General features: G+C 40.5%; 7 protein-coding genes across 7 annotated transcripts; 5 read left to right on the top strand and 2 right to left on the bottom strand.

Annotated features, from left to right (window-relative positions):
• Positions 1-19: 19 nt before the first annotated feature.
• MONOS_9104 (putative large subunit ribosomal protein 9 RPS9) lies at positions 20-1,366 on the top strand. Its single transcript, XM_067879569.1, has 4 exons — positions 20-50; positions 125-255; positions 333-583; positions 669-1,366. Exons 1-4 carry the CDS (start codon positions 38-40, stop codon positions 832-834), a joined length of 561 nt encoding a protein of 186 aa, XP_067720759.1. The 5' UTR covers positions 20-37; the 3' UTR covers positions 835-1,366.
• A 102-nt stretch (positions 1,367-1,468) lies between these two features.
• Positions 1,469-2,569, top strand: MONOS_9105 (putative Meiotic nuclear division protein 1; the record flags this gene model as incomplete). The annotated part of the gene is made up of 7 exons (XM_067879570.1): positions 1,469-1,540; positions 1,603-1,657; positions 1,710-1,825; positions 1,895-2,002; positions 2,054-2,168; positions 2,223-2,267; positions 2,317-2,569. The coding sequence occupies 7 exons, from the start codon at positions 1,469-1,471 to the stop codon at positions 2,421-2,423; spliced, it is 618 nt and encodes a 205-aa protein (XP_067720758.1). The 3' UTR covers positions 2,424-2,569.
• A 42-nt stretch (positions 2,570-2,611) lies between these two features.
• MONOS_16760 (putative ABC transporter domain protein) lies at positions 2,612-4,409 on the top strand. Its single transcript, XM_067869632.1, has 7 exons — positions 2,612-2,647; positions 2,710-2,835; positions 2,899-3,042; positions 3,089-3,403; positions 3,509-3,543; positions 3,606-3,747; positions 3,828-4,409. The coding sequence occupies exons 2-7, from the start codon at positions 2,710-2,712 to the stop codon at positions 3,987-3,989; spliced, it is 924 nt and encodes a 307-aa protein (XP_067720757.1). The 5' UTR covers positions 2,612-2,647; the 3' UTR covers positions 3,990-4,409.
• Positions 4,401-8,951, bottom strand: MONOS_9106 (putative Inositol polyphosphate 5-phosphatase OCRL-1; the record flags this gene model as incomplete). Its single annotated transcript, XM_067879571.1, has 1 exon — positions 4,401-8,951. The coding sequence occupies one exon, from the start codon at positions 8,949-8,951 to the stop codon at positions 4,506-4,508; it is 4,446 nt and encodes a 1,481-aa protein (XP_067720756.1). The 3' UTR covers positions 4,401-4,505.
• Positions 8,952-9,571: 620 nt separating this feature from the next.
• Positions 9,572-12,795, top strand: MONOS_9107 (Sec24IA; the record flags this gene model as incomplete). Its single annotated transcript, XM_067879572.1, has 3 exons — positions 9,572-9,970; positions 10,045-10,177; positions 10,244-12,795. 3 exons carry the CDS (start codon positions 9,572-9,574, stop codon positions 12,592-12,594), a joined length of 2,883 nt encoding a protein of 960 aa, XP_067720755.1. The 3' UTR covers positions 12,595-12,795.
• A 133-nt stretch (positions 12,796-12,928) lies between these two features.
• Positions 12,929-15,442, top strand: MONOS_9108 (uncharacterized protein). The gene has a single exon (XM_067879573.1). The coding sequence runs from the start codon at positions 12,952-12,954 to the stop codon at positions 15,151-15,153; it is 2,202 nt and encodes a 733-aa protein (XP_067720754.1). The 5' UTR covers positions 12,929-12,951; the 3' UTR covers positions 15,154-15,442.
• MONOS_9109 (putative DNA repair helicase UVH6) lies at positions 15,416-24,635 on the bottom strand. The gene is made up of 10 exons (XM_067879574.1): positions 24,440-24,635; positions 24,246-24,377; positions 24,155-24,189; positions 19,621-23,869; positions 19,494-19,548; positions 19,097-19,240; positions 18,840-18,993; positions 18,704-18,782; positions 18,575-18,647; positions 15,416-18,515 (listed from the first exon to the last, which is right to left on the bottom strand). Exons 1-10 carry the CDS (start codon positions 24,618-24,620, stop codon positions 15,722-15,724), a joined length of 7,896 nt encoding a protein of 2,631 aa, XP_067720753.1. The 5' UTR covers positions 24,621-24,635; the 3' UTR covers positions 15,416-15,721.
• Between the last annotated feature and the right edge of the window lie 685 nt (positions 24,636-25,320).

Genomic DNA, 25,320 nt, shown 5'->3' with positions numbered 1-25,320 from the left:
TTAGTGTTCCTGTATTCCTAATTAGGTAATTATAAAAATGATTAGAAACTGTGTGTTTTTCTTGTTGAAAGGCCCCAATTCATTATTTTCTACAAATTCTTCTAACTATTTATTTATTTGTTAGTCAGCAGTGTGTTCAAGACACCACGTCATCCCTTCGAGCGCGAGAGGATTGATAGCGAACTTCGTATTTGCGGTGAGTACGGTCTTCGCAACAAAAGAGAACTGTGGAGAGTTACACATTCACTTGCAAAAGTTTGTATTTTATAGATAAACAAGATTTTCATCAAATTGAATTTGTTTTAAAAATTGAATTCGATTATTTTGAACAGCTTCGTGAAAAATCAAGAGAGCTTCTTACTCTTGACCCAAAAGACGAGAGACGTATTTTCGAAGGTGAAGCTATCATTCGTTATTTGTCAAGATTGGGCGTTCTTGACGAAGAGCACCAGGCACTTGATTATGTCCTTGGATTGAAACCACAGGATTTCATGGAACGTCGTCTTCAAACTTTGGTCCTCAAAAAGAAACTTGCTCGCTCAATTCATCACGCTCGTCTTCTCATTACCCAAGGTCATATCAGGTTTATTTTTTCATTATTATTATTTTTTATTTGTAGCTAATGGTAACATTTATTGCTAATATTATTTTTTTCTGGGAATTTACAGAATTGGAAAGCAAATTGTGACAGTTCCAAGCTTCATGGTTGCTGTTGCAAACGAAAGTCACATCGATTTTGACCCACGTAGTCCATTTGGAGGAGGGAAACCAGGTCGTGTTGCAAAGAAGAAGTTGAGAGCTGGAGATAAGAAAGAGGAAGAAGGAGACGAATAAATGATTATTTAAATGCCTCACATCATTGTTGTTGCTGATGTTTCTAAACAATTATCTCAAGAAAGAAAAACATAATTAAAAATAAATAAGCTCGCGAGCTATTTTTTCAAAGAGAATATTAGATTAAAACTATTAAATAAGTTAAGTACACATATGAAAAAATATGAATGAAAAACTTCACATCTGTTAAACAAGTTCTGTGCTTGAATTTTTGATAGAAAATATTTGATTCGGAATGTATTATTGAAAAAATGTCAAAAATTATGTAATAATTGAATCAACCTTTTAAAACAAAACAAAGATTATAAAAGAGTTTTTATTTTTATTGTGTTTCCAAAAATAAACAATTTTGCGACATATCATTCCAAAGCTTGTAGCAAGATTTATAAATTGTTTCATTTCTTTTCATTTTTTATACATTTATTTAACAATTTTGATTTTCTTTGAGTGACAAAATCTATAACGATATTTAATAATAATATCAAACACTCTTTAAAACATTTATTTTTTGATTTATTGTTGCTTTCATATTTATTTTAATAAGTAGCACCACGAAATTAAAAGGTTATATTTCTTTTGAGAAAACGAAAGATCCAACCCAATATTATTTTCATCGATTTGTCTTTTTCGAAAAATGAGCAAAAGCAAGAGAGGAATGAGTAAGGATGAAAAACGGGTAACGATGGTGAATTATCTGTTAGATCATGTATGCTTTCTTCGGATTATACAAATATTTATTGTTTTATTTTACCAATAAATACAATTTAGCCAGTTCCTTTTTCTATGAAAGAATTAGAGAAAATAGGTCCTAAATTAGGAGTAAGTTTGATTTACTTTTTATTCTTATATTGATTTCAAAAGATATGAACTTTAAGTTTATCAGAGCGTGAAAGATGCGGTTATGGATGGAGTTCATGAAGGAGTTATTGACTCTGACAAATGTGGGACGAATGTGTTATTTTGGGCATTCCCAAGCAAAGCTGCTCAAACAGTTTGTTTATGTTCAGAGTTGAAATAATTGAATATCCTTTATTTATTTAAAATAATTTTTTATTCAAAGAGAGAAACTCGACTTAAGCAACTACAGGACAAAATAAGATCTACAAAAGATAAAATTGAAACATTAAAGACTGCAAGAAAAGAATTAAGAAAAGGAAGAGAGGAAACCGTTTGAATGATCGAATTGTTTGGACTTTTTTCAGTTTTGCTATTAATTTAGAAAGAAAGAAAAGAAAGACAAGCAAAACTCGCAAAGCTCAGAGAAGAAAATCAAACAATTATTGATGGTTTGGAAGAATTTAGAGAAAACGATCCAGAAACTTTAAAGAAGATGGGTTTGCTTTAAAAAAATAAAAATATTTTGTTCCTTCAAAATATTCAATATTCAGAAGATACTGTTTCCATAGCTAAAGAAGCAGCAAATCGTTGGACAGGTATTCTCAAATATTTAACTGTATTTGTTTACATTTATTACAAATTTAGATAATATTCTCGCAATTAGAAGTTATGCAAAAAATCAATTTCACATGGAAGAGGAGCAAATATCTGTTAGCTTTACGTTACCAACAGAATTGGATTACGTGGAATGAAATTTTCTTTTGTTATATTTATATATTTTTTGTTTTCGTTATAAAATTTCACAATTTTTTTTACTGCAATCTTTTTCAAACCGTATGCAAAATAGTTATTTTTGTTTATGAAATGGTTGAAAAAGATTATACACTAATGTTTTATATGGAAGAAGTTGAAGAATTTATAGATTGTTTGATCAAACCTTAATAAAAAGGAAACCTATTTTATTTGTTTTTGAGCTGTGTGCTTTTGTTTTAAATGGATTAAAGAAATGTAGAGCATTTTTTAAAAATAACTGTTCAGATGAAATCGAATAGGTCCAGCCACTACATAAAGCAAGATGATCAAACAATTAAAGCTGATGAAATGGAAGAGAAGATCTTTCGTCCCCAAACTCTTCCTTTCTTTGTCCCAGATCCTGTAAAACCGGTTCGTTATTTTTCATTTTGTCGTTTTTTGTATTTTTTCCCTTTTCATTAAAAATTTTTATAGCTTGGAGGTCCAATTGTATCTGTTCATAATCTTGGGAAAGCCTATAAAATATCTGGGCGTGATGATCCTGTGGTTGCACTTCGTGACGTTACATTCAGCACAGAATCAGAATTCTATCCCGTTCATGAAGGGGAATTTGTCATGGTTTGCAGTTTCCCTTTAACTTCGTATTGATATTCTTTTTTCGCAGATTCGTGGTCCATCTGGAGGAGGGAAAACAACAATGCTAAATCTTTTAGGTACAATTGATAAGCCAACAAGTGGAGTAATTACCTTATTTGGTAAGAATATTGATTCGAATTCTACTGATGCTGAACTTTCGAGATTGCGCTTGGAAAGCATTGGATTTGTATTTCAAACGTTTAATCTTTTAGCCACGTTATCTGCATATGAAAATGTTGAACTTCCTCAAACCGTTCTTGGAAGGTACAAGCCTCGACAAATCAAACAAAGATCTATTGATTTGTTAACTTCAGTTGGGCTTCGCGATAGAATGATGCATTTGGTTTGAGAAAATATTTTATTCAAATATTCAGTAATTCAACGAATATTAACTCTATGATTTTTTGTTTAATTTCAACTTTTAAAAATTATTCATATTAATGAATAGCCATCAGAATTATCTGGGGGAGAACAGCAGAGAGTGTATGCAATTGCAATAACATCATTAATTATCAGTGAATTTATTTTTAATTTTTACAAAACAGGACAATTGCACGAGCTCTGGCGAACGATCCGAAATTACTTCTGTTGGATGAACCAACTGGTGATTTAGATACCTCTAACACAATTCAAATTATGGATTTAATCCTTGACATCAATCTCAAGAAGCATACAACTTGCATCATGGTTTTTATTTTATATCTTTCTAACAATTTACAAAGTATTTATCCTTTGCTCTTTCTTGTCACTCATGCAACATGATGCAGGTTACCCACAATCCTGATATCGAATGCTACGCTGATAGAATATTGTATATGCAGGATGGTACTGTCATGAAGCAGGTAATCAACACACGCCAGTCGCGCTTGGATGAAGCGAAGTACAAAGAATATCTGAAATTGAAGGACGCCCAGCAACAAGGGCATTAACATTCACGAGGCACTCTTGGAATTTTAGTTTTATCTGATTATCATCTAATTTTTTGTGTTCTTTTGTTGTGAATTTCTTTTGAAAAGAATTTTTTTGCTGTTTAGTTGGCACTTGGTTAACTTTTTTCCGCCTATCTGCCTCAGCAGGTTATCTTTTGAGATTTTGTTTTTGGAATATTTCTGCAGATTAATTAATTAGTTAAATTTTTATTTTTATTTTTATAAATTCATCAGTCCATTTTCCTTTCTTTTGCATCGTTTGTGATGTGCAAGTTTCTTTTTCTTTTCTTTTTTTATTTCCTTTTTTAATGTTAAGCTTGCAAACCGCGAGAATTTGTTTGTCTTTGGGATTTCCTGTAAATTGTTTCTGCAGTCACCCTTGTTTTTTCAGTTCATTCATTATAGAGCCCATCAAAATAACACTTTTTTTTTTTTAAAATTCACTCGAGAAAACGAAAACAATCGAAACAAAAAACAAAAAATAAAAAAATAAATAAAAATTGAAGAAACAAAAGCTTAACGTTGTAAAAGTGATTGTAACTCATCGCAATTATCAACACAGAATTCAATAAAAGAAGCGCAGAGCTGATGGCACTTCAGACTCTCTTCAGACACAACAAGAGAATTGAAATGGAACAAAACGTTACCAAAAAGAGAAAACAAAACTATCCGAAATATTTTGACTGTTTCATCAAGTGAATTCAAAGAGGAAGAGGAGGAAGAGGAAGACAGAGAGGACTGAACAGATGAAGCAGGACATGACGAACGAGTTGGCCAGCAAGAAGGAGAAGACGGAATTCGTATGAGATGTCGCACAAAATGCACAATAAACAAAAAAGTAGCCTTGTTTGAAGACGGCAGCTGTGAAAGATCATTTGCAATGGAAGAAACATTAAAGCAGAACACATCGCATTTTGAGTGATGGTCTGAGAGATAATTCTGAAGAAGCAGAGGCGGTAGAATAGGCACAGGAACCATCGAAGCCAAAACAAGAAGGATCATATGAAGAGTAATGGAGAACATTGCCTTGGTCTCAATGTGCTTTTGAGAGGAGAATGAAGAAAAAGACAAACAATTGTGAGTGTCGAGTGAGTCTCTGAGAATCAGAAGCAGCGGTTCGAGTTCAAACCACTCGGAAGCAGAAGGTAGAGAAAGGAGAGGCTCACAAATGGTTGGATAATCATCAAAGACACTGGAGGGTAATAGCGAATCAGTTGTTACTGTATTCACATGAGAAGAAGAAGAAGAAAAAGGAGAAGAAGAAGGATGCGATGTTTTGTGATCTGAACAATGAGATGGAAGAGAAGGAGTCAGCGAAGGATCTGAAGAATAAGACAAAAAGGGAGATTTTGAGGCAGTCGAAGAGGAAGGAGGAGGAAGCAGTGCAACAGAATTGCGCTTCAACTGATGTTGCACGCGATTGGCTTTTGTTGAGTGAGAATACGAATGGCGCTGATATGCCGCAGAGAAGTTGATAGAGGAGAAACGGTGCTGGGTGATGGAGCAGCTGAGGAGTGTGCGATGAACTGATGCAACAGATTCGAGGAGATCAGAAGAGGAAAGAGGAACGGAAGAAGAATGAGGATCATCTCCGCTATTTTGAGGAGAAGGAAGCAGACTGACAGCAAAGCGGACAAGTTCAGAAAGAGACGAGGGAACACACGAGCAGTCAAATGCTTTGCCGCAGAGTTCAACATGGTTTGAATTAGACAGCATGATCTGTTTTGAATCTGTTGTATCATTTATTGCCTCTTCTACTTGATTAGCACATTTTATGGAAGATTCACCATCAACAGATAAGCATCCACCAACACACGAATCCTGGGAAGTGCAATGGATGGACAGCTTAACAGCATCGCCTCCATGGACAGACACCAGCCGATCAGCAGAAAGCAGCAAATGAGAGTGGCTGTTGTGTTCTTTGCTTTGGAGAGAGAAAAGTGCTTCTGCATCCAATTGCATTGAAATAGAAATGGATAGAGATTGACCGGGTTGAAGGGTACCTGACTTGGGATCAATGCAAACAACAAGTGGGTCAATTGAAGAAGAAGGAGAAGAAGCAGTTTTTGATGAAGGAGGTTGGATCGATGATGCTTCGTGGGATGAGATTGCTGAAGATGAAGAAAAAGTAGAGGCATCAGCTGAAGTCTGCTTTGGTGAAATTTGCATCTTTGGCAAGTGAACAATGTGAAACGTAGCAGACAAAGTGTCGTGCGGATTAGTGGCAATCACCTCTTTCTTCACAACATCCCCAACTTTCATCACACCTCCATCGACATCTGCACACGAAAGAGCAATGCATGGCCTGCCGAGTGCAGCTGACGTTAGCTCTTTCTTTTTTCCTCCACCTTCTTTTCTCGGCTGAAGCTCTTCTTCACTTTCATAGCACGCAACATGGAACAAGCCATAGACTGCTCTGTGATCAGAACACAGACAGCTTTCAATGCGGCCGTAGCGAATGAGCGAAACTGGAGTGAGATAAGGAAATGGCGTTGAGAGTGCTGCAGAAGCCAGCGGGCGGCTGAGAGAAGAAGGCGAAGGAGGAGGAAGAAGGCAGACACTGGGAGATGAAGAGGATGAGAAGGATGGAGAAGAAATGGTGTGGCTTTTGTAATCTTCAGATATACTCTTTGAAGAGACATTTGAAATAGAAGAAGGCCGAACTGGTTGAGGATGAGATGATGCTGATGCACCAAATTCTGATACACACGATTGAATTCTCGAGCCATTCTTGAGTGAAGTTGAGAAGCGTTTTTCGTTTGTTTCATTCATTTCCTCCATTCTCCCTTTCCTCTCAGCCACTTTCCCAGCACAACTGTCCGCACAGCACACAGAATGGCGAAGAAAGCGAGAAGGATTCTGCTGGATGCTCGTCTGATATTCGAGCGGAACGCCAACAAGCCACAAAATCCTGTCGCACCAGCTGGGTGTCCGCGCCTTCTTCTTCAGCTCTTCGATCTGCTGGGCAACAGCTGCTGGGAGCTTGGGCGATGAATGGCGTTCTATCTTTTTTGGAGAAGAGGCTGAGGGAGGCTGAGAAGATGAGGCAGATAGAGATTTGTCTGAAGGAGATGAAGAGGTTGATGAGTTTGATGACTTTTCTGTTGAAGGTGGAGATGGACTCGAATGAATTGTGCTTGAAGACATCTGCTTAGCTGAAGAAGAAAGAGAAAGAGCAGGAGAAGGAGAAGACGCTGGAGAACGACGTAATGGAGGGGGAGGGGGAGGAGGAGGAGGAGGAGGTGGTGGTGGAGGAGGAAGATATGGTGGAGAAGAAGCGACTTTTAGTTCATTCGATGAATTCACTGCTTGTTTGACCTGAAGCTGAGCGCTTTCAAATCGTCCTGCTTTCTCGTCGTCTGTCTTCTTCTCTTCAGGAACATCAAACAGCCAGGCGCTGTCATATGCTCTGCTCATCTTGGCGTACTTGTATGTTGGCAGGAATGTGATGGGGCCTTCGGTGAAGAGGGTGAATGCGCGGTGGGAGACCATCTGCTGCCGCAGCTCGTCAAAAGAGAGGAGACGAGTGAATGATGGATGCAGACTGAGAGAAAGAGAAGGATAAGAAGAAGGATAAGAAGGAGATGATGCTTGAGGAGTTTTATTTACTGATGAGTGCTTTGATTGTGCCTCTTGTTCAGTGTTTGTACAAAATGAAGAATTTTCTGTATCTGTTTGAGAAGACGCTGAAGATGAATCTTTCTCATTCAGAAGACGAAGCTCAGACAAAAGTGAAAAAGCAGTGGAAATGTCAGTCGATAAGCGGTAGTTCAAGTCACCGAAGAAGAAAAGGGCGTTTGTGTGGAACAGATCAGAGCATTCGTTTGTGGCAGAGAGATTGTCACAGCCTTTGCAGATGCAACAGGAAAGATCAGTGGACGAATGCAGAACGGCTTTTGTGAATCTAATTTGCCTGACGATTTCGTTGTAGTCCTTGTTTCTGGTCTCCACCGAGTTCTTGTTCGCTGCAAGATGTCCGTTGACAAACGTGAAGAGCGACTTGTGGCATCTGAACCGCACAGCAACTCCCCCTTTGTTACCAAGTGCATTCAGCAATCCAGTGCCAACAGAAGCTGTTTCTACCTCTTTAACATATAATGAGGTTGTCTCTTGTGCATACACACCGAGAAAGAGACCTGCCATCTGCTGGACAGACACATTCACATATTTGCTGCGTGACCCATCTCCTGCAGCTGAAACAGACTGATTCAGTGCTCTTTCCAAAGCTGTTTGCCATTGCTTCATTTTGTCTGTTGTTCCCTGCAGCACACCTTGAGCAGTGAGATCGACTTCCTGCAGCCCAAATACCGCAATATCTGGCTCAAACAACGAGTGCGAAGAAGATGTTGGTGAAGAAGAATTGTCACAAAGCATTTCACAAATCATTGACACAAGCATGGACTGATCAGGAGGATTCATATTGTTCACATTCCACGTGAAGATTGCTATTTTTTTGTTTGACTCAATAAATGAATGATTATCTCTTCCATAACCAAACGAATAAAAAGAGGCCTTTTCTGCTAGCGGTTTGGATTTAGAAACAGAAGTAGTTTGCTGGCATGGATTTGAATAAAATGATTTTCGCTCTTCCTTTTGAGTATGCCGAACACAGCCAACAGAATGAAAATAATGCACAGGAAAAGTTTGAAATGACGGATAACAGGCAGTGTCGTGGTCAACCTTTCCATCTTTAGTTTGAAGATGTTCAAAAGCTGATTCTTTGATATGAATATCCTTCTCAGATTGTGAAAAATTATTGTGGATGTTAGGATCAATTAAAGAATCATTTTCGTTCTTTGATATCAATGACCGCTTGCCCTTATAGAAGTTTCTCTCAGTTTCCTCCTCTGTTTGTGATTTTATGCAATAAGGATTAAAGTCTGAATTAGGTGAATTTTCCTGATTGATAATTGACTGAAAAGAAGAAGAAGAAGAACAGCAACTCTCAACATGAGGCTCCATACTAAGATTTTGTTTATCTGTCCGTAATATTTGAAACGAATTTGATTCAATTGAAGCATGAAGATTCAATGAATAAGTATTTTTGTAATCTTCAGATTTTGAAACGATAAATGCTTTTTTGCTATCACTTTCGCATGGCCCATGTGAGTCAATCATTGTATATAGAAACTAATATTTGTGAGTTATTTTTCTTCAACCTCTTTATGAAAGAGGATATTTTTTGTTTTTATCAATTATAAAGAATCGTATTTGAGATTTAATCAATTTCGTATTACAACCGTGCACTTTATAAAAATGAAATTGAAAAAGAAAGTTGCAAATACGAAATGTCAATTAATACCACTCCTTTTCAAATTATGAAAAGTTTTTCCTTGCATTGTGGTAAACGATCAACTTTTCATTTCTGAAGAAGTTGTTATTTTTGAACAATATCATTTTTCCTTTTTTTATTTTATTAAATTTTTTTTTTTCATTTTGTGAATGAAAAGATCACATTCCCATTTGCTGTCTAGATATTTTTATTGGAGCTAAGTTTGTCTCTCTTGTTTTAAAACCTTATTTGAATATTTCAAAAATGAACAATTAATATTACCTAAATGCATTATTTATGATATGCAGAAATGCACGGACCGTATCAAGACTTTTGGAGTACTGTTGAGGACACTCCTGTTGCACCACCGACTGTCCAGCACCAACCTTCTCAACCACTTCCACAATATTCCCAACAGCAATTGCCTAATGAAAGCACAAGTGAAGCTCCCAGAAAAACTCGCCAATTTAACATAACACCTGTCAAAACATTAACCAAACGAAATATTCCGCCATTAATGTTTAATGCGGAATTTCGTGAAGTTTTGAGATCTGCCATTCCTCAAGATGTTGTTGACAATGGAAATTGTGTTCCACGCTTTCTCCGTCCTTTTTCTTATTCAATACCAAGAACAGAAACACTTCTAAAAGACATAGGACTTCCTTTTGTGGTTCTTGCCCAAGCATTTGCTACAAACGAAGCAGGAGATGTATGTTTAATTGAGATAAGTTTTTGTGGGTAATTTTTTTAAAATAAATTTATTCCAAATTGTTTTTTCAATAGGAGCAAGTTCCTCTAATATCAAATACCACAGAAAAACCAACAAGGTGTCGTCGATGCATGTCATACTTAAGTCCATTTCACAAAATAGATGGGTTTCAATTTACATGTCCATTCTGTGGTGTTTCGACTGAATGTGTGATTCATTAATTTGAAATGACATTTTCTAAAAGATGATTTTTTATCATTTATCTTTTATCAGTAACTGATGGAGGTCATACACTGCCAAACACTGCTGGAATACGGGGAGACATTTCATCGAACATTGAATATAAATACTGCTCTGTTGATTATACTGCTCCGAAGGCATATGTGCAACATCCGAACAGTCAACCATCCTTTGTGTTTGCTATTGACGTTAGCGCACAAGCACTGGCATCTGGGTACACTCGCTCAGTCTGCTCTGCACTTGCATACGCTATCGATGCTATCTGTTCCGAGTCAGCTGACGAGAACGCCGAATCGTCTGCTTCGCCTTCCTCTTCATCTGCATCATCTTCCTCGTCAGTAGCAGCAGATGCCCAGGCAGATAATTCTCTGTTGAAAGGTCTGTTTTCGCACGGGGCAACCGAGATGCCTGTTGTGATTGCGACGTTTGGGAGCACAGTGCACTTCTTTGAAATTGCACCGAACGGAAAGGACTTCACATTCACTGCATGTTTGGACAACCAGTTTCCAGTCGCTCCTCTCTCAGCCAATTCTCAGCCTCCGATGAAAAAGGCACGTTCTGCTCTTATTTCGATCCTAACTGCGATTCCGTCGATGTTCTCGATGGCATCGTCCTTCTCCTCCTCTGCCACGCCCTCTGCCGCCGACGAGCTGGGCCTCGACGACGATGATTCGTCGGCAAATGCTTATGCTTCCCTCCTTTCTGAGTTGTCTTTGGGCGACGGGTGCTGCGTTGGAGTGGCCATCCGCGCGTGCATCGATGCGCTGGCACAGTCGCAGGGCAAGCTGCTCTTCTTCACGTCATCTGCACCTTCCATCGGCCCAGGTTCCGGTTCAGGCGCCGGCCAATCCTACTCTTCTTCCACTGCTTCTCCCTCTTACACACAGGCAGGCACCTCTTTCCTCTCCTCGCTGGTCGGCCGCGGCTCTGGGCAGACACGCGAGGCAGGTCCAGAAAGTGACATTACATTGCCACCAGTTGCACCCTTCTTCATCGATGCTGCTGCAGAGTGTGCGAAGAAGTGTGTGTCTGTTGACTGCTTCATCTGCGGTGATAGGAACTGCAATGCAGAGAACTACGAGTGGCTCACACAAACAACGGGGGGACATCTGTACCGCTACGACGGGTACATCCCATCTGCCATGGGCGATGCGAAGGAGCTGCAGATTGATGTGCTGAGGGTACTGCAGCGGCTGACTGTGTTTGACTGCTCAGTTAGGGTGAGGACAAGCCAAGGGCTGTATGTGAAGGGAGTTGTTGGAGCTACTCACATCCCACCGAAGACAGATGTGCTGCAGATACCAGCGATGGACGAGGACTCTGCGCTGTGCTTTGAACTGGGCTATGAAGAAAGCATTTCTCCGAAGCTTCCCTATTCATATATTCAGATTGCTACTTTGTTCACCACCGCCGCAAACCAGAAGCGTATCCGTGTGCACACTCTGCGCATGGCGAATGCGAAGTCAGTTGTTTCTGTGTTTGAGGCAGCTGATTTGGATGCTGTGACTGGCTACTATGCCCGCAAAGGCGCCCAGCTGTCGCGCAAGATGAATGCGCAGGCAGTCCAACAGAAGCTCTTTGAAGAGGCTGCCCACATGTTCCGTGCGTACCGCCTGTCCACTCCCGACCACCAGAACTTCCCAACAAAGCTGCTCCTCCCAACAGCATTGATGGAGCTGCCGTCATATCTCCTATCGCTGTTCAAGAGCCCTCTGCTCCGCGGGCTGAACTCAGGCACCACGTTGGACGAGCGCATTGCCTGCGCCTCGTTCTTTGTGGCAGCGTCGCCTCGTCTGCTGATGCTGAACTTGTATCCGCGTCTGTTCCTCCTCACGGGAATGTGCGAGACAGCCGCTCGAACACGCTCTGCCGACTTCTCAGAGGTGCTGCAGGCGCCAGAGGTGTCTGCCCTCTCGTTTGAGTACTTCAACACAACGGACATCGCACTACTGGACGATGGCATTAGACAGACGATTGTTATGGGGAGCAATGCTGATCCAGAGCTGGTGCAGGCTGTGAAGTCGCTCTTCCCTCAGCAGCCTGCCCTCTCTTCTCCAACTTCTACTGCCCCAGCAACATCCTTCTTGCTGGCAGCAAACGCAGAGAGCGACACGCCGCAGAGGGCTCTCCTGAGGCAGTTCTTTGCGATGGTGCAGAGAGACTCGCAGTGCCACAGGTATCCTTCAATTGTGCACCAGATATTGTCTGTTGCACCAACAGCTGACTCCACCCAGCAGACAGGAGAGATGACAGAGACTGAAAGAGTACAGAACAACAGGAAGTACCAGCAGTTCATTGCCGCTATGACAGACGACCATTCATTCAAAAAGCCAACATACTTCGAATTTTTGCAGTCCATCCATAGAGAAGCGACGAGCAAGTAGAATATGTTAATTTTGTTTAGATTGTGACTAGATGCATATTTTAGTTATGCTTGCAGATATATCTTCAACTCACTCGTTTTTTTAATTTATAACACGTTATTTTGCGTTCACATCACACTATCCCTTCAAGTTACTCTTTGCATAGAAAATGGAGTTTTCAAGCCATAAATGATAAAGAAGTCATTCATAAAAAATAAAAAACAATTGTGAATGAAAAGAAAATTCTTTCCAATAAAGTTGGGTTAAAAATGCATATAAAACATATATATGTAATTTTAACTAATCATTGATATGAATATTGAGTGAATACGAAAAAGGCGAAAAAAAAATTACCATTATTGAATATCAATTATAATTATGGAGATATGTTTCCTCCTAACTGCATTGACTACATGGTGCTTTGCTTGCGCAGAAAACATTCCTTGCAACAATCTTCATAATTCTGTTGCGCAAGTCCTAAAAGTACAAAATGCAGCTTGTTTGCTGATTGAATCAGATCATTTCATTTCTGCTTCAATTCCTGTATTCTCTTCTAAACTGAATATTCGCGGTATTTCAGAAACTACAGTTTCAATGGATAATTCAAAATTGAATGGGCCCTTGTTTCTTGTTAAAAATTCAACGTTAAAATTGGAATCTGTGAATTTTACTTTTGAAGAAGGGTCTGTTGTTGCAGAAGTAAGTTTAAATGGCTCTTTACTGCTAAGCGATTGTTCAGTTCTTATAAATACTGTGCTGAACGGTCTTATAATTTCAAATGGAGGTTATACAGAAATGAGAAACATTTCATTCATCTTTCAAAATTGTTCACCGTTCGTTGAAACTGTGATTCTAAATGGTCCAGAAGGAGGATCAACTTCGATGATTGATTCCACTTTGACAGCTTTTGCTATCGTTGGTAGATATCCTTTTTTGGAAAATGAGAATTCACAACGTTTATCAATGCACAATTGTCATTTCCGAAATTCAACTTATTCAAATCGGGCATTAGAATTAAGTTTTCAACAAGAAAAATCTCATTATCAAACAGAAAGCTGCAATTTTGAGAGCAATACATTCGAAGGAATTGAAAACGCATTTTATGGAGGATTGGTTCATGGATTATTCAGCGAATCTTTTGTCTCACTAAATTCATCATATTTGTTTTGCAAATGGAACTACAAAAAGCATAAAACAGAAAAGGTTAATGCAACATTAAAACACGACACATTTTCAGGAATATCAAATGCCGGATGTGGTGGTGCTTTAACTGTTGAAGGAGCTGGAGGGATATTGAAGGTTATAGATTGCAAATTTGAGGGATGCGTCTGTAAACCTTCTGTTTCTTCATTGTCGTCCAGCACGAAAGGCCACAGTTTGACAACCGGTAACGACGATTCAGAGTTTGATGGATGTGGTGGCGGTATTTGTGTTGCATCTTCTTTTGTAAGCTCTGTTCTATCTGTTGAAAATTCTTCATTTGTGAACTGCTCAGCAGGTAACAATGGTGGTGGGATATGCTTTGGGGAACGATTTGTGCTTAGCGGCAGTACTTTTACTGTGTGCTCAGCTACCAATGGAAGAGGCGGAGGATGCATCATAAATTCTGCTGCTTTATCTTATTCAATTGACAACTGCACCTTTGATAGATGTACTTCAGGAAGTTCGTCATCGAGTTCTTCTTCTTTCGTGACTCTTCATTTAATGGCATCAGGCGCTTTTGAGTCGCTGGGTGGAGGAGGAATTTGCTTTGATTCTTTGGTGGAGAGTGTGCTTATATTGTCATGCACTTTCACAAGCTGTTCGGCAAATGTTGGGAGAGGTGGGGCAGTGCTTCTATCTGGCACGCCAAAGAGTGGAGCTGGCTTGAAATTTTCGCACTGCACTTTCCACACAAACACTGCAGGAGAGCATGGGCAAGACGTGGCAGCCGACTCCACCTGGGAGAATGAGCTTGCCTGCAAAGGATTGTTTACAAAATGCGAATCAAACAGTCAGACACCAAAATTCAGCATTGGCGAAGATGACAAGGACGATTCGTGGATTGGTGGGAAATGCAATGGTGCTGATCCAGACTCAGACCCAAAGCCGAAGTGGGTGACTCCAGTTGTGGCAGCCGTTATTTTTGTTGCTGTTGTCGCTCTTTGCATGTGCTGCGGGGCGTGTGGCTCGCGTTCAAGGCGCAGCACATCGCAGTCAAATGGCAGCCAGTCTGATCTTTTGAATCAGCGTTATCCTTCACTTCCCATTCGATCATACAACGATTCACTACCCCCACAAAGCGCATCCAGCTATTCTTACTCCACAAATGTCAGTGCTGACTCAGCAATGCTTCTGACAGCGCGTGACACTTCATTGTTTGACGCGCCTTATGCGACACCTGCTCCGTCTCCCACTCTGTCGCCTCCTTCACGTTCCCCTCAAGTGATTTTGCCTCGCCTTCCACCGCATATTTCAATCACTCCATACGATCCTGTACCTTCGGCGCCTCCAGCCATTCCATCAACAAACAATTTGGTGTTTGCATGCCCGCCAACGGTGGACCCTTCACTCACTCAATACCAGTCGTCTTTCCCTTAGCTATAATGCTAATTTTATATGTAATGTAATATATTTGTTCAATATACTTTTCTTGTGTAATTTCTCTAACTGTTTAATTTTCAATCGTATTTTCATGACTTACTAAAGCTGTTTGAGCTCAGAGTTTTTCATTTTCATATTTTTTCATTTTCAAATTTTTTTTGATTCATCTTTTTCTGTTCAGTTTGAAACGAGTCATTTGCTGTTATTATCTGTCGATAGGAATAAACGATCTTCGTCGTTTTCCATTACAACAACATTTTTTTTTTTTTTTTTTTGTTAATAAGAGTTTAAATTGATCTTTTGTATTGTCTTTTTTTTTGCGGAAATGAATTGAAGTGAAATGGCCAATTGGAGATAAGAAAGGCGAAGTGAATGAAAGAGGGAAGTGAAATACATAAATAATGCAACATTTCACGCAGCATTCAGAAAATATTTAAACAATAATCAAATTAAGACAAGCAATGAGAGAAATTACCATAAACATAACACAATCACACAACAATAATAACAATAACAAACAATCATCAGCTTAAAAACAGAACGAAGAACGAGAAGGCAATCATCTTCATCTGTCCACTTTTGTTGAAAGAGAGTGAGGAGATGTTGAGGAGTGACGTGCAGGTTGTTTGGGATGGGTCGAGGCAAAAGCCGTCCTTTTTGGTGAAGACGAAGAAAGCGAGGTGTCTGAAGGAGAAGCTGCAGCAAAAGTAGAAGAGGATGTTGAGGAAGACAACGGGGCACTGTTGCCCGACGAAGCAGCCAGAGAGCGGCTGATTGAAGGCGATGTGGAGGATGCTTTGACGCCAAAGCCAAACCTCCTCCGCGCAGCTTCTGAGGGAGATGTCAGCTTTGCCCTGTGTAGCAGGCTGGATGTGCCTGGGTGTGTTGATGTGCCTGTCTGATGCTCAGCTGAAAGCGAGTGATGTGAGCTGTCTTCAGCTGGAGTGAATGCAGCAGGCATTGAAAGATCTTCATTGCAAGGTGTGGATGCCTCAAAATCTGCACTGCTTCTGAGATGATCTTCAGACGAATGCGTCTTCAGCTCCTTTTCGCTGTCACTACCTTTGATATGTCTGCTGTTTCTTACATCATCCAGCGATCGGTGTGTTGCAGTCGTTAACACTTTCCTTCCTGTGCCGCGTGCAGATGAGCTGTGCAGCTTGGCTGAGTGAGTGCTGGTCTCTGGTGTCATCAGCCTTGTTGTATCTCCAAAGCACTCGTCTTCATAGTGGAGTGAAGTGTGAGATTCGTGCAGAGCAGAGGAGGGGACAGAGGCAGATGCAGACGATGAGGTGCTGGTGGAAGTGTGAAGTGGAGGGGCTGAGGCAGACGGAGCAGGCACTCCTGTTGGTGTGGTTGTGGGAGAGGGATCGCTGGGAGATGCAGAAGAAGCTGTAGACACACGAACACGAGATGGGTTCATTCGACGAGGGGCTGGTTTGCTTGATGAAGTTGTTGGCTTGCTTGAATGTGTTGAAGAAGATGAAGATGATGAGGTAGAGGAGGAGGAATTGGGTGTGGAGGATGAAGAAAGAGATCCTGTTGATGAATTTCCAGGGAAAGCAGAAGAAGATGAAGAAGACGTGGAAGAAGAAGAATTGTGTCTCATGATGGAAGAGCTGGAAGAAACACGAGAAGCATTTGTCTTTGGCCGCACAGATGAGCCTGATGAGTGATTGAGTGAGGAAGTGGAAGAAGTGGTGGAAGGGGTGGATGGTTTTTTCTGTGCCTGCTTGTCTGAAAAGAGGTGTGTCACAGTGAGTGCAAGCATTGGATCGTTTTCGTCGACAAGCTGTGGAGACGCTGTGGGTGAGCGAGAAGGCGCCGAAGAGCGTGAAGAGTCGACTGTGCTGGAGAGAGAAGACGTGTTGGGGCGAGTGAGGCGGTTGGCTGTCTTGCATTTGGGTGTGGGCTTTTTGGAAGAGGAAGACGGAGTGAGCGGATGAGATGGTCGTGAGGCAGGCATACGTGGTGGAGGACGTGTGGTTGGGTGAGACAGCTGTGTCTGAGACATCGAGAGAGAAGAGGACACAGAGATGGATGAGTCAGATGCATCCATGACAGCCCCTTCATTCTCCTCATTCAAGTCCTTTTGTGTGCTTGTTCCGAAGCTTTCATCACTCCTCCACACTTCTGTGTAGTCTTCTTCTGCTTTTGAGGATGCCTCGTCTGAAGGAGTGGCCAAACGAGGCGTGGTTTCTGTGCTTGTGGGTGGCGTGGCATCCACAGACGACACAGAATTGACAGAGTATGTCGAAGGAGAAGACGTTGGGGATGCATTTGAGTTGGATGAATATGAACTGAGCATCGGGTGTGTTGGTGCTGGATGTCTCGTGTGGAGAAGAGGAGAGAGTGGCTGCGGGGTGGTGGAAGACATGGGCCGTGTGGATGGAGGCAGATGCTCTGGGTAGTCTGCCAGTGACTTCGGAAAGTTGTCTTTTGGAGAGCCGCCGATGGTGTGTGAGAGGAGAGGAGGCCTCACAATAACAGAGGCTGCTTTTGGGTAGCTTGGCTTTGAGGCAGAAGAAGAGGAAGAGGAAGAAGGATGCGAAGAAGAGGAGGAGCCAGAATCAGGTGCACCATTGGCACTGCCGCTGGCTGCATCGTCGTCGTCTTCGAGGATCCCTTCGTCGAAGTCGTCTTCGTAGACATCCTCTCCTTCAGCATCAACTTCTGTGGCAGTCGTCTCTGTCAGTGAAGATGTCGAGGCAACTGTCTTGACTGTTGCAGACAGCGCATTGGCCGATGCTGTGGCCGTCGTTGAGGTCAAAGTGCTGTCTGCATTTGCTGCAATTTGAGTGCTGTTCTCATTGCTCTTTTCGTCTGCTCCGTCTTCCCCTCCTTCGCCTCCTTTGCCTTTGTTGTGGCTCTTCACACTTCCCTCTTTCTTCTTCCCTTTCTTCGCTTTCCCTTTCTTTTTCCTCTGTGGTGGCACAATAAATCCGAGTTCTTTCCCTTTCTCTTTTATCTCTTCTCTGTTGAATATCTCTGCAATTGACGGACGCTGTTCAGGATCCTTTGTGAGCATTTCGTGGACTGTGTTGCACAAAAGCGCAGAGTATCGATGATTGTGTTTGAATTGAACGCCTGTGCCTTCTTCTCCGGAAACAGGAAGCCTTTTGGGCGATTCTTCAAGGATTTTCTTTATAAGTGCAAGTTGATGCATCGCATCAAAAGGCTTTTCCAGTGACACAAGCTCATACATGATACACCCCAACGACCACACATCCGATTTCTGATCATATGATTCTCCTTTTACGAGCTCTGGTGATAAATAATATGGTGTACCAATCATAGTCTCTGCCATTTTTGTCATTGTCGAAAGTTGTTTGGCCACACCAAAATCTCCAATTTTAACTCTAAATCAAAGTTGAAATGATAAAAAAATGACACTTTTTTTCGAAAAGATCAACCAAACTGATAATCTTCACCAGACAAAAATATATTTGCAGTTTTAAGGTCACGATGGACAATTTTTCTTTCATGTACCTCTAAATATTTAAAATTGTTTTTTTGAAACAAAAAATATCTTTTAATAACTTCATACGGTACATTCCCAGGCACAGCTCAAAGAAAAAGCGCCAAATTGTCTCTTCATCAATAAAATCATGCTTGCTTCTCACTCTCTGTTTGTTTGAATATATGTATTAATTGCACATTTGAAATAAAATCGATTAACAAACATCAATATATTCTGCCAAGGTTCCTCTATCTGCATATTCCATTACAATGTATAAAGACGGCAATTCAATAAATGCATCATAGTATCCAACAACGTATTCAGATTGAATCTTAGCAAGGAATTGAGCTTCATCTATTGCTTTTTTTTGTTCAGCACTGAATAAATGTGTTGAAAGAGTATGATATAGATAAATACAAAATAATATAATTTATCAGAAAATGTTGATAGGAATTCATGAAAATAAATTATTGAACAAACGGAGGCAAATTAAGAATTGGAATTCGTTTAATGCAATACATATTCTCATCAAGAAGTCGTCTCACGAGAAATGTAGCTCCATAGCTCCCTTCTCCTAAAGGTTGAATAACCTCAAAATGTTTTATTGAGGATTCAGTCATGTAGCTTTTTAATTAAAAAAACAAATATTATTATTCTGCACAATTAATGGATCTTGATCAAAATTTCATTTTGATCTTTTTTTCGGGATTCTGTTGCAAATTGAAATGTGCACAATTGAAGTGCTAATGATATAAATATAGATTTTGAAGTGAGGAATGAAAGTTGAGGAAATGAATTTTTAAATACTCAGAGAACATGTCCAAAAAATGAATTGAATTCACTAATTAGTTGCTCTTTATCTGTAGCTGCTTCAAACGTCAGTCTAACATCTTTTATAAATTCAGATTTACTTATTTTTTTCTCTTTTAAATCTGACAATTAAAAAAAAAAAATCAATTTAAAATTCTAATGAGAGTGCGAAAATTTATTAATAAAAATCAAACCTTTAATTTCATTGCTGAATTCAAGAAGTTTTTCTTTGCTGAGACACTTTTTAGCAGTTGCCAGCAGTTTTTTAATAGCAACCATTTTGTCTGGAGGTGGCTGGTGCTTCGAAGAATGCCTCGAATCCTGAGTTGCTTGTTTCACAATCTTCGCACTGGATTCAGTTCCATTTTGTGATTTTCCATTTTTTTCTCTGCTTTTCTCTGAATCTGCATACTCATTTTGTTCCAATGAAATGACGTCTCTGTTTGAAAGAGAACGCTTTTGAGCCTTTCTGTCTGCAAACAAAGCATTTTCCACAGAAGAAGTGGAAGAAGAAGATGAAGTCGGTTTTTCTGTCTGAGGCTTCCCCTTCAATTTCTGATAGAGTGTCAAAAGACTTGAGCCCTTAGCGTTTTCTTTATCGCTTGATGATTCGGAAGAAGGCGAAGGAGAGGGAGAAGGCGTGGGGTGAAGCAACTGAGGCGATGTTGAAGGGCCGATCTCTTCAAATTCGTATGAATCAGAGGAAGAAGATGAGGAGTGGAAGGAATGAGAACGAGAAATAGAAAAGGAAGAGGCAGTTTGTGGGCGTGGCTGAGAAAGATGGCTGAGAGGAGCATGTGGAGCATGTGAAGTGGAGAGCGATGAAATGGAAGAAGAAGAAGAAGAAGAAGAAGAAGAAGAAGAAGAAGAAGAAGAAGAAGAAGAAGAAGAAGATGATGATGATGATGATGATGATGACGATGAAGAAGGAGAACGAGAGCGAGATAAAAGTGAAGTGATTGAAGGCATTTCACGAGGCAGAGGGGTGACATGAGATGAGGAAGAAGAAGACGAGGGTGGAGTTGGCATTGGGAGCGATGTGAATGATTGTGTTCTGTCTGTTCTTTCAGTTGAATTGGACGAGAAATTGGATGTCGTCTTCAAAATGGCTTCGATGTTGAATCCTTTGCCTGAAGAATAGCCAGGCAAAGAAGAAGAAGAAGAAGAAGAAGGTGAAGTGTATGGAACAGCTGATGTGTGTGGAGGGAGCGATAAATGAGGCGAGGGAGCAGGCAAAGATCTGTTGGAGCGCAGAAGACCAGTTGCACGGGCACCGACAGCTGGAATGGATGCAGACGAATAGAAAGAAGAGGAAGAAGGCGAGGCAGAAGAGCCAAGCGAAGAAGACGCTGCGTCCACAGAAAACCGCTTTGTGTCTGCAAAAAAGCGGGCAAGGCCGCTCATAATCAGCCTGTACTCTTCTCTTTGTGGGACACCTCCTCTTATTGATGAAGAGGACATAACAGCTCCAATGCCCATCGAAGCTGCTGAGGAAGAGGAAGAGGAAGAAGAAGAAGAAGAAGAAGAAGAGGATGAGGAAGAAGAAAGAGGCGAACCTCTTGTTCCTCTCGCAACTTCTCTCTCCCAGTCCTTCTTCACGTCCTCCTCGCACACCTCCAGGCTGTCCTGCACCCACTGCGACAGCTGGTGCTCGTATGTCTCATACCTCTCGTCTATCAGCAGAATGGCGCCGTAGTCGTTTTTGTGCCGAATAACACGCCCAATCGACTGGTTGACTGCACGCATCGCATCAATCGTGTACCAGCTGCCTCCATCAAGAATCATATCAGCAGCTGATTTGGGAAATGAGGAAGGGGAAGAAGAGGAAGATGATGGAGAAGAGGAAGAGGAGGAGGAAGAAGAAGGAAAGAGGGAAAGAGATGGAGGAGATGATGACTTTGGAGTCAGAGTTGACGAAGGAGTTGACGAAGAAGCTCCATCTGTCTGCTCCTTGTTGTGCTTCCCTTCCTTCTTTTCATTCAAGTACTCAATCTTCAGCCTCACTTTCGGCTCATTCTTGTTCTGAAAGGGTATTCCGATCATAACAACCGCACGCGATGTCTCGTCTGTGAAGTCCATTCCTTCAGACACTTTTCCTCGGCACACTCCAAACAGCACAGCGCCTGTCTGTCCGCTTTCATTTCTCCCGTCGTGGGACACAAGTGCTGCAGTCACAGCCGCCCTAAACTCGCGAATGGTCTGTGGCATCTGCGTGCTCTGCCGCGGCTCCACCAGAATGGCCTTGTGGCGCCGGATAAGCGAGTAGATGGAGTACTGGCTGACAGGAAGAGAGGATGCACCGTACTTGTTTGTGGATGCAGCGCCTGCGATTCCTGATGTGATCGGCGGAGGGGGCTGGCCCTGCTTAAACGACGACCATTCGCGAAGATAGCTGTCCATCATTTCGTACGACGGAAAGAACACAAGCACGCCAGACGGAACAACAGACACGATGTCCACAATGATCAGCCCCAGTTCGTCAATCACGTCTTTCGAGCGGCGTGTTTTGTATGTGTATTGCAGCGAGCTGCCTCGCCTCGAGTGGCTGATGACTGCAGCATACACTTGGTTGGGCTTGATCACGTGCCTGTTGGAGTGGATGACGGGAAAGCGGATCCCGAGCTCATATGCCACACCCACCATCGGAGTGAGTGTGCCTGACGTGATGATGATGGACCGTGTCTTCTGCTCCGTTATCTCTCTCATCGTGATCGAGGGATCGAAGCACCAAAATCCAACGTGGCGAAAAGTGACTGTTCGAGCACCAATCTCAGTTGCACTCCCTGGAAGCATTCCGCCTCTGCTGCCAATTCCTCTCCCACCTCCGGGCATAGCGCTCATCCCGTGCCCTCCACCACTGCTGCCTCCTCCTCCTCCTCCTCCTCCTCCTCCTCCTCCTCCTCCACTACCACCTCCAACATTGACCGTCTCATCCCAAATATGCACTTTGAAGCCAACACCAGAAGAGCGACTAAAGAGAATCTCCATCTTCTCCACAAATGTCTGAACAGCAGCACGCTGCATAACCTTCTTCAATATTCCGAAGCCGTCTTCAGCTGTTCTCAGCCTTCCGCTGATTGTGGCAGTCACCCCTCTGCCTTCGCCACCGCCTCTCCCTCCTCCTCGGAATCCAACTGACGAGATGTTGCCAGCCATCGAGTACCCAAACCGTCCTGCTTCTGAGTCTTGCCCTTCCTCCTCGTTTTCCATTGAGACAATGTCTGGCGCAGCAGCCGCTGCTTCTGCCAAAGCGCTCATGTACCGCTGGACTGAGTCTCGAAAGATTCCAAACGACTCTGGCGTCAAAAATCCATTTTTCATGAGCTGAAACAGCACAGCTGGCTGGAGCGATACACCACCTGGTGGTACTTTAACATTGTCCAGTGCTTTTTCGATGGACACGAATATCCTCCGCAGCAGAATCAGACTTGCACGTGAAATTGGCCCTGCTTCGGACGAACCACCAGCTTGATTTGAAGAAGCAGCAGCCTTTTTTGAGTCATTAGAGACTTTTAAATTTGGCTCAATGACTGTTGTGAAAATGGATATAATGGCTGACACTTCCTTCACACATTCACCAATATCATTGCTCGTGAATTCAAATGACATGGCATCGCAAAGAACTTTTTCGATGTTGTGTCCTTCATCTATGATAACAACAGATGATTCAACGTTTATTCTCATTGCCTTTTGAGTTGCCTTGTCAACAATGTAGTTGTATGGCATAAGTATTAGTTGAGAGGAATCAGCCAATTCACGAGAAAGATGGTATGGACAGACCACCCTTGACGTTCCATATTGTATTAGGTCTTCTATATCGAAAACAGTTTTCAATCCAACAGATTCTGCTGTGAGTTTGGATTTTTCTGAACGATCCATTCCTCCGCTAGATTTGGCATTTTGGAGTGCTTTAAACCCTCTATAAAATTGACAAGAAGCAGATCGGCACATGTTACTGCATGCAGCATCTTGAATTTTACCTTTAAGATTTTTTATTTTCTTATGAATGCAGAGTTGAGAACGAGAGCCAAGAATAGTCATCAGAGGACGATATATCGTCGAACTCAATTCATTCGCAACTTGCTTTAGTTGTACATGAGTTCTAGAACAATAGAATATGTGATTCACGGATTGTTTTCCGTCTGTAATAAAGGACCCAAGCTGAGAAAGAGGATGTCGCTTAACCGACTTAACCTTGAAAGATTCAAGTTGAGGAACATCTTTCCAAGAAAGAACAGAACATAAAAGACAAAGCGTTTTCCCTGTTCCTGTCGGTGATTCTAAAAGCGCGTTGGTTGCAGAATTTAGAGAAGAAATTACTCTTGACATAAATTCAAGTTGGCATGCATATGGCTCAAATGGAAATGCTAATGATATGTCATTAAATTGCGTTATATATTGAGGTTTATCTTCCATTTGTGGTTTTAGCCCAATGGAAGTCGGCTTAAATTATTATTTTAAAAAATTGCAATTAAATTAATAAAATTAGGGTATGCTTATTTGCAGAAATTCTATTATTTCTATAATTTTATCATTTCAGTGCAAAGTTGTAATGAATTTAAAAAATTAAGAAATTGTGCTAATTTTAAAAAAATCGAAAAGATTGGAGCAATTTGTGAATTACATTTTTGTTGAAAGGATCGAGTTCATTTTTCGAATATCATATATGCAATACGTTGTAACTGATGACAAAATGATGATTAACAGTACGCTCGAAAAAAAAGCAACCCAGTAGCGCCAATTTACAGGAAATGATAGCATTACTAAATTGATGAAAAACGCTTGAATCATACGGTGAAATAAAAGAAAGTTTTCACGCCTATGCAACTAATAATAAAATGAAATAAATATTGCGTTATTGCATAATCCCATGTTCTTGATGATAATTTCACAACAAATATCAGAAAAATTAAAAAGATAAATCCAGTTACTGCAAAATTGATCAAAGAAGCTAAAAATGAATAAAGTCAAACACAAAATCATTGAATAAAATAATAAATATTTATGAATAACCTGTAGCTTGCGGAGTTTCAATGCCAAAATGTAAAAAATCAAATGGCGAGATTCCAATATGTTCAGGACAGCCAAACGCAAAGTTAACAACAAGAGAAATTATAAATGTAACAATATAATAAACTAAAACAAGAATAACAAGTTTTTTCAGAATGACTTTGCTTGATTCAACTTTTTTCATCGAATCATTTCTTTTAAAGGGTTATCGTAAGATTTTTTTCACTTTTTCATTTCAAATGGAATGCGAAATTATTTTTGAAGCATCGAATATTCAATTAAAAGATTTCTTTTTGTCTTTAACATTTTTATTTTTTATTTTTAAAATTTCCTTTTGTTTCTTTAAAGATCATTTTCGAAAGTAAAATACTCTCGAAAGAATAATGCACATGGTGATTTTTGAATAAAAAAAAAATTATTCAAATCAGAAAATTTCCCAAAATGATAATCTGATGTCACAATCTTTATTTGAAAAATTGTTTTTGTTTATTTTCCTTATAAGAACGAAAAGTGTAAATTTTTATAAAAATATAATTTTCAACACATCAAATAACTCAAGAAAAGATATTATAAAGAGATGAGAACATTTAAAATATTTATTCACATTTTTTTCGAATTTTGTGGAGCAGGAAAAGATATTTGATTCAAATTTTTATTTTTTTTTTCCACAAAAAAGTTTGACTATCAGATCTTTGATAAAAAATTTTTCATATTCATTTATTTTTCAAATTCAAGATTTTTCAGAAGTTACTCTTAAAAAAATATTTAATCAAATCAAAAAATTTTGACAATTCCACGTAACAAAATGTCAAATCTTTCATTGGTCCCTCAATAAAGTTTGAACGAAAAAGAAATACAAAAGAAATGTCAAGAAACATTTCGCA

Source organism: Monocercomonoides exilis (genome assembly GCF_001643675.1).
Source record: "Monocercomonoides exilis strain PA203 chromosome Unknown scaffold51-639645, whole genome shotgun sequence".
NCBI classification, from domain to species: domain Eukaryota; phylum Preaxostyla; order Oxymonadida; family Polymastigidae; genus Monocercomonoides; species Monocercomonoides exilis.
The sequence above is the reverse complement of the archived record's forward strand: the minus strand, read 5'-3'. Positions and strand labels throughout refer to the sequence as shown.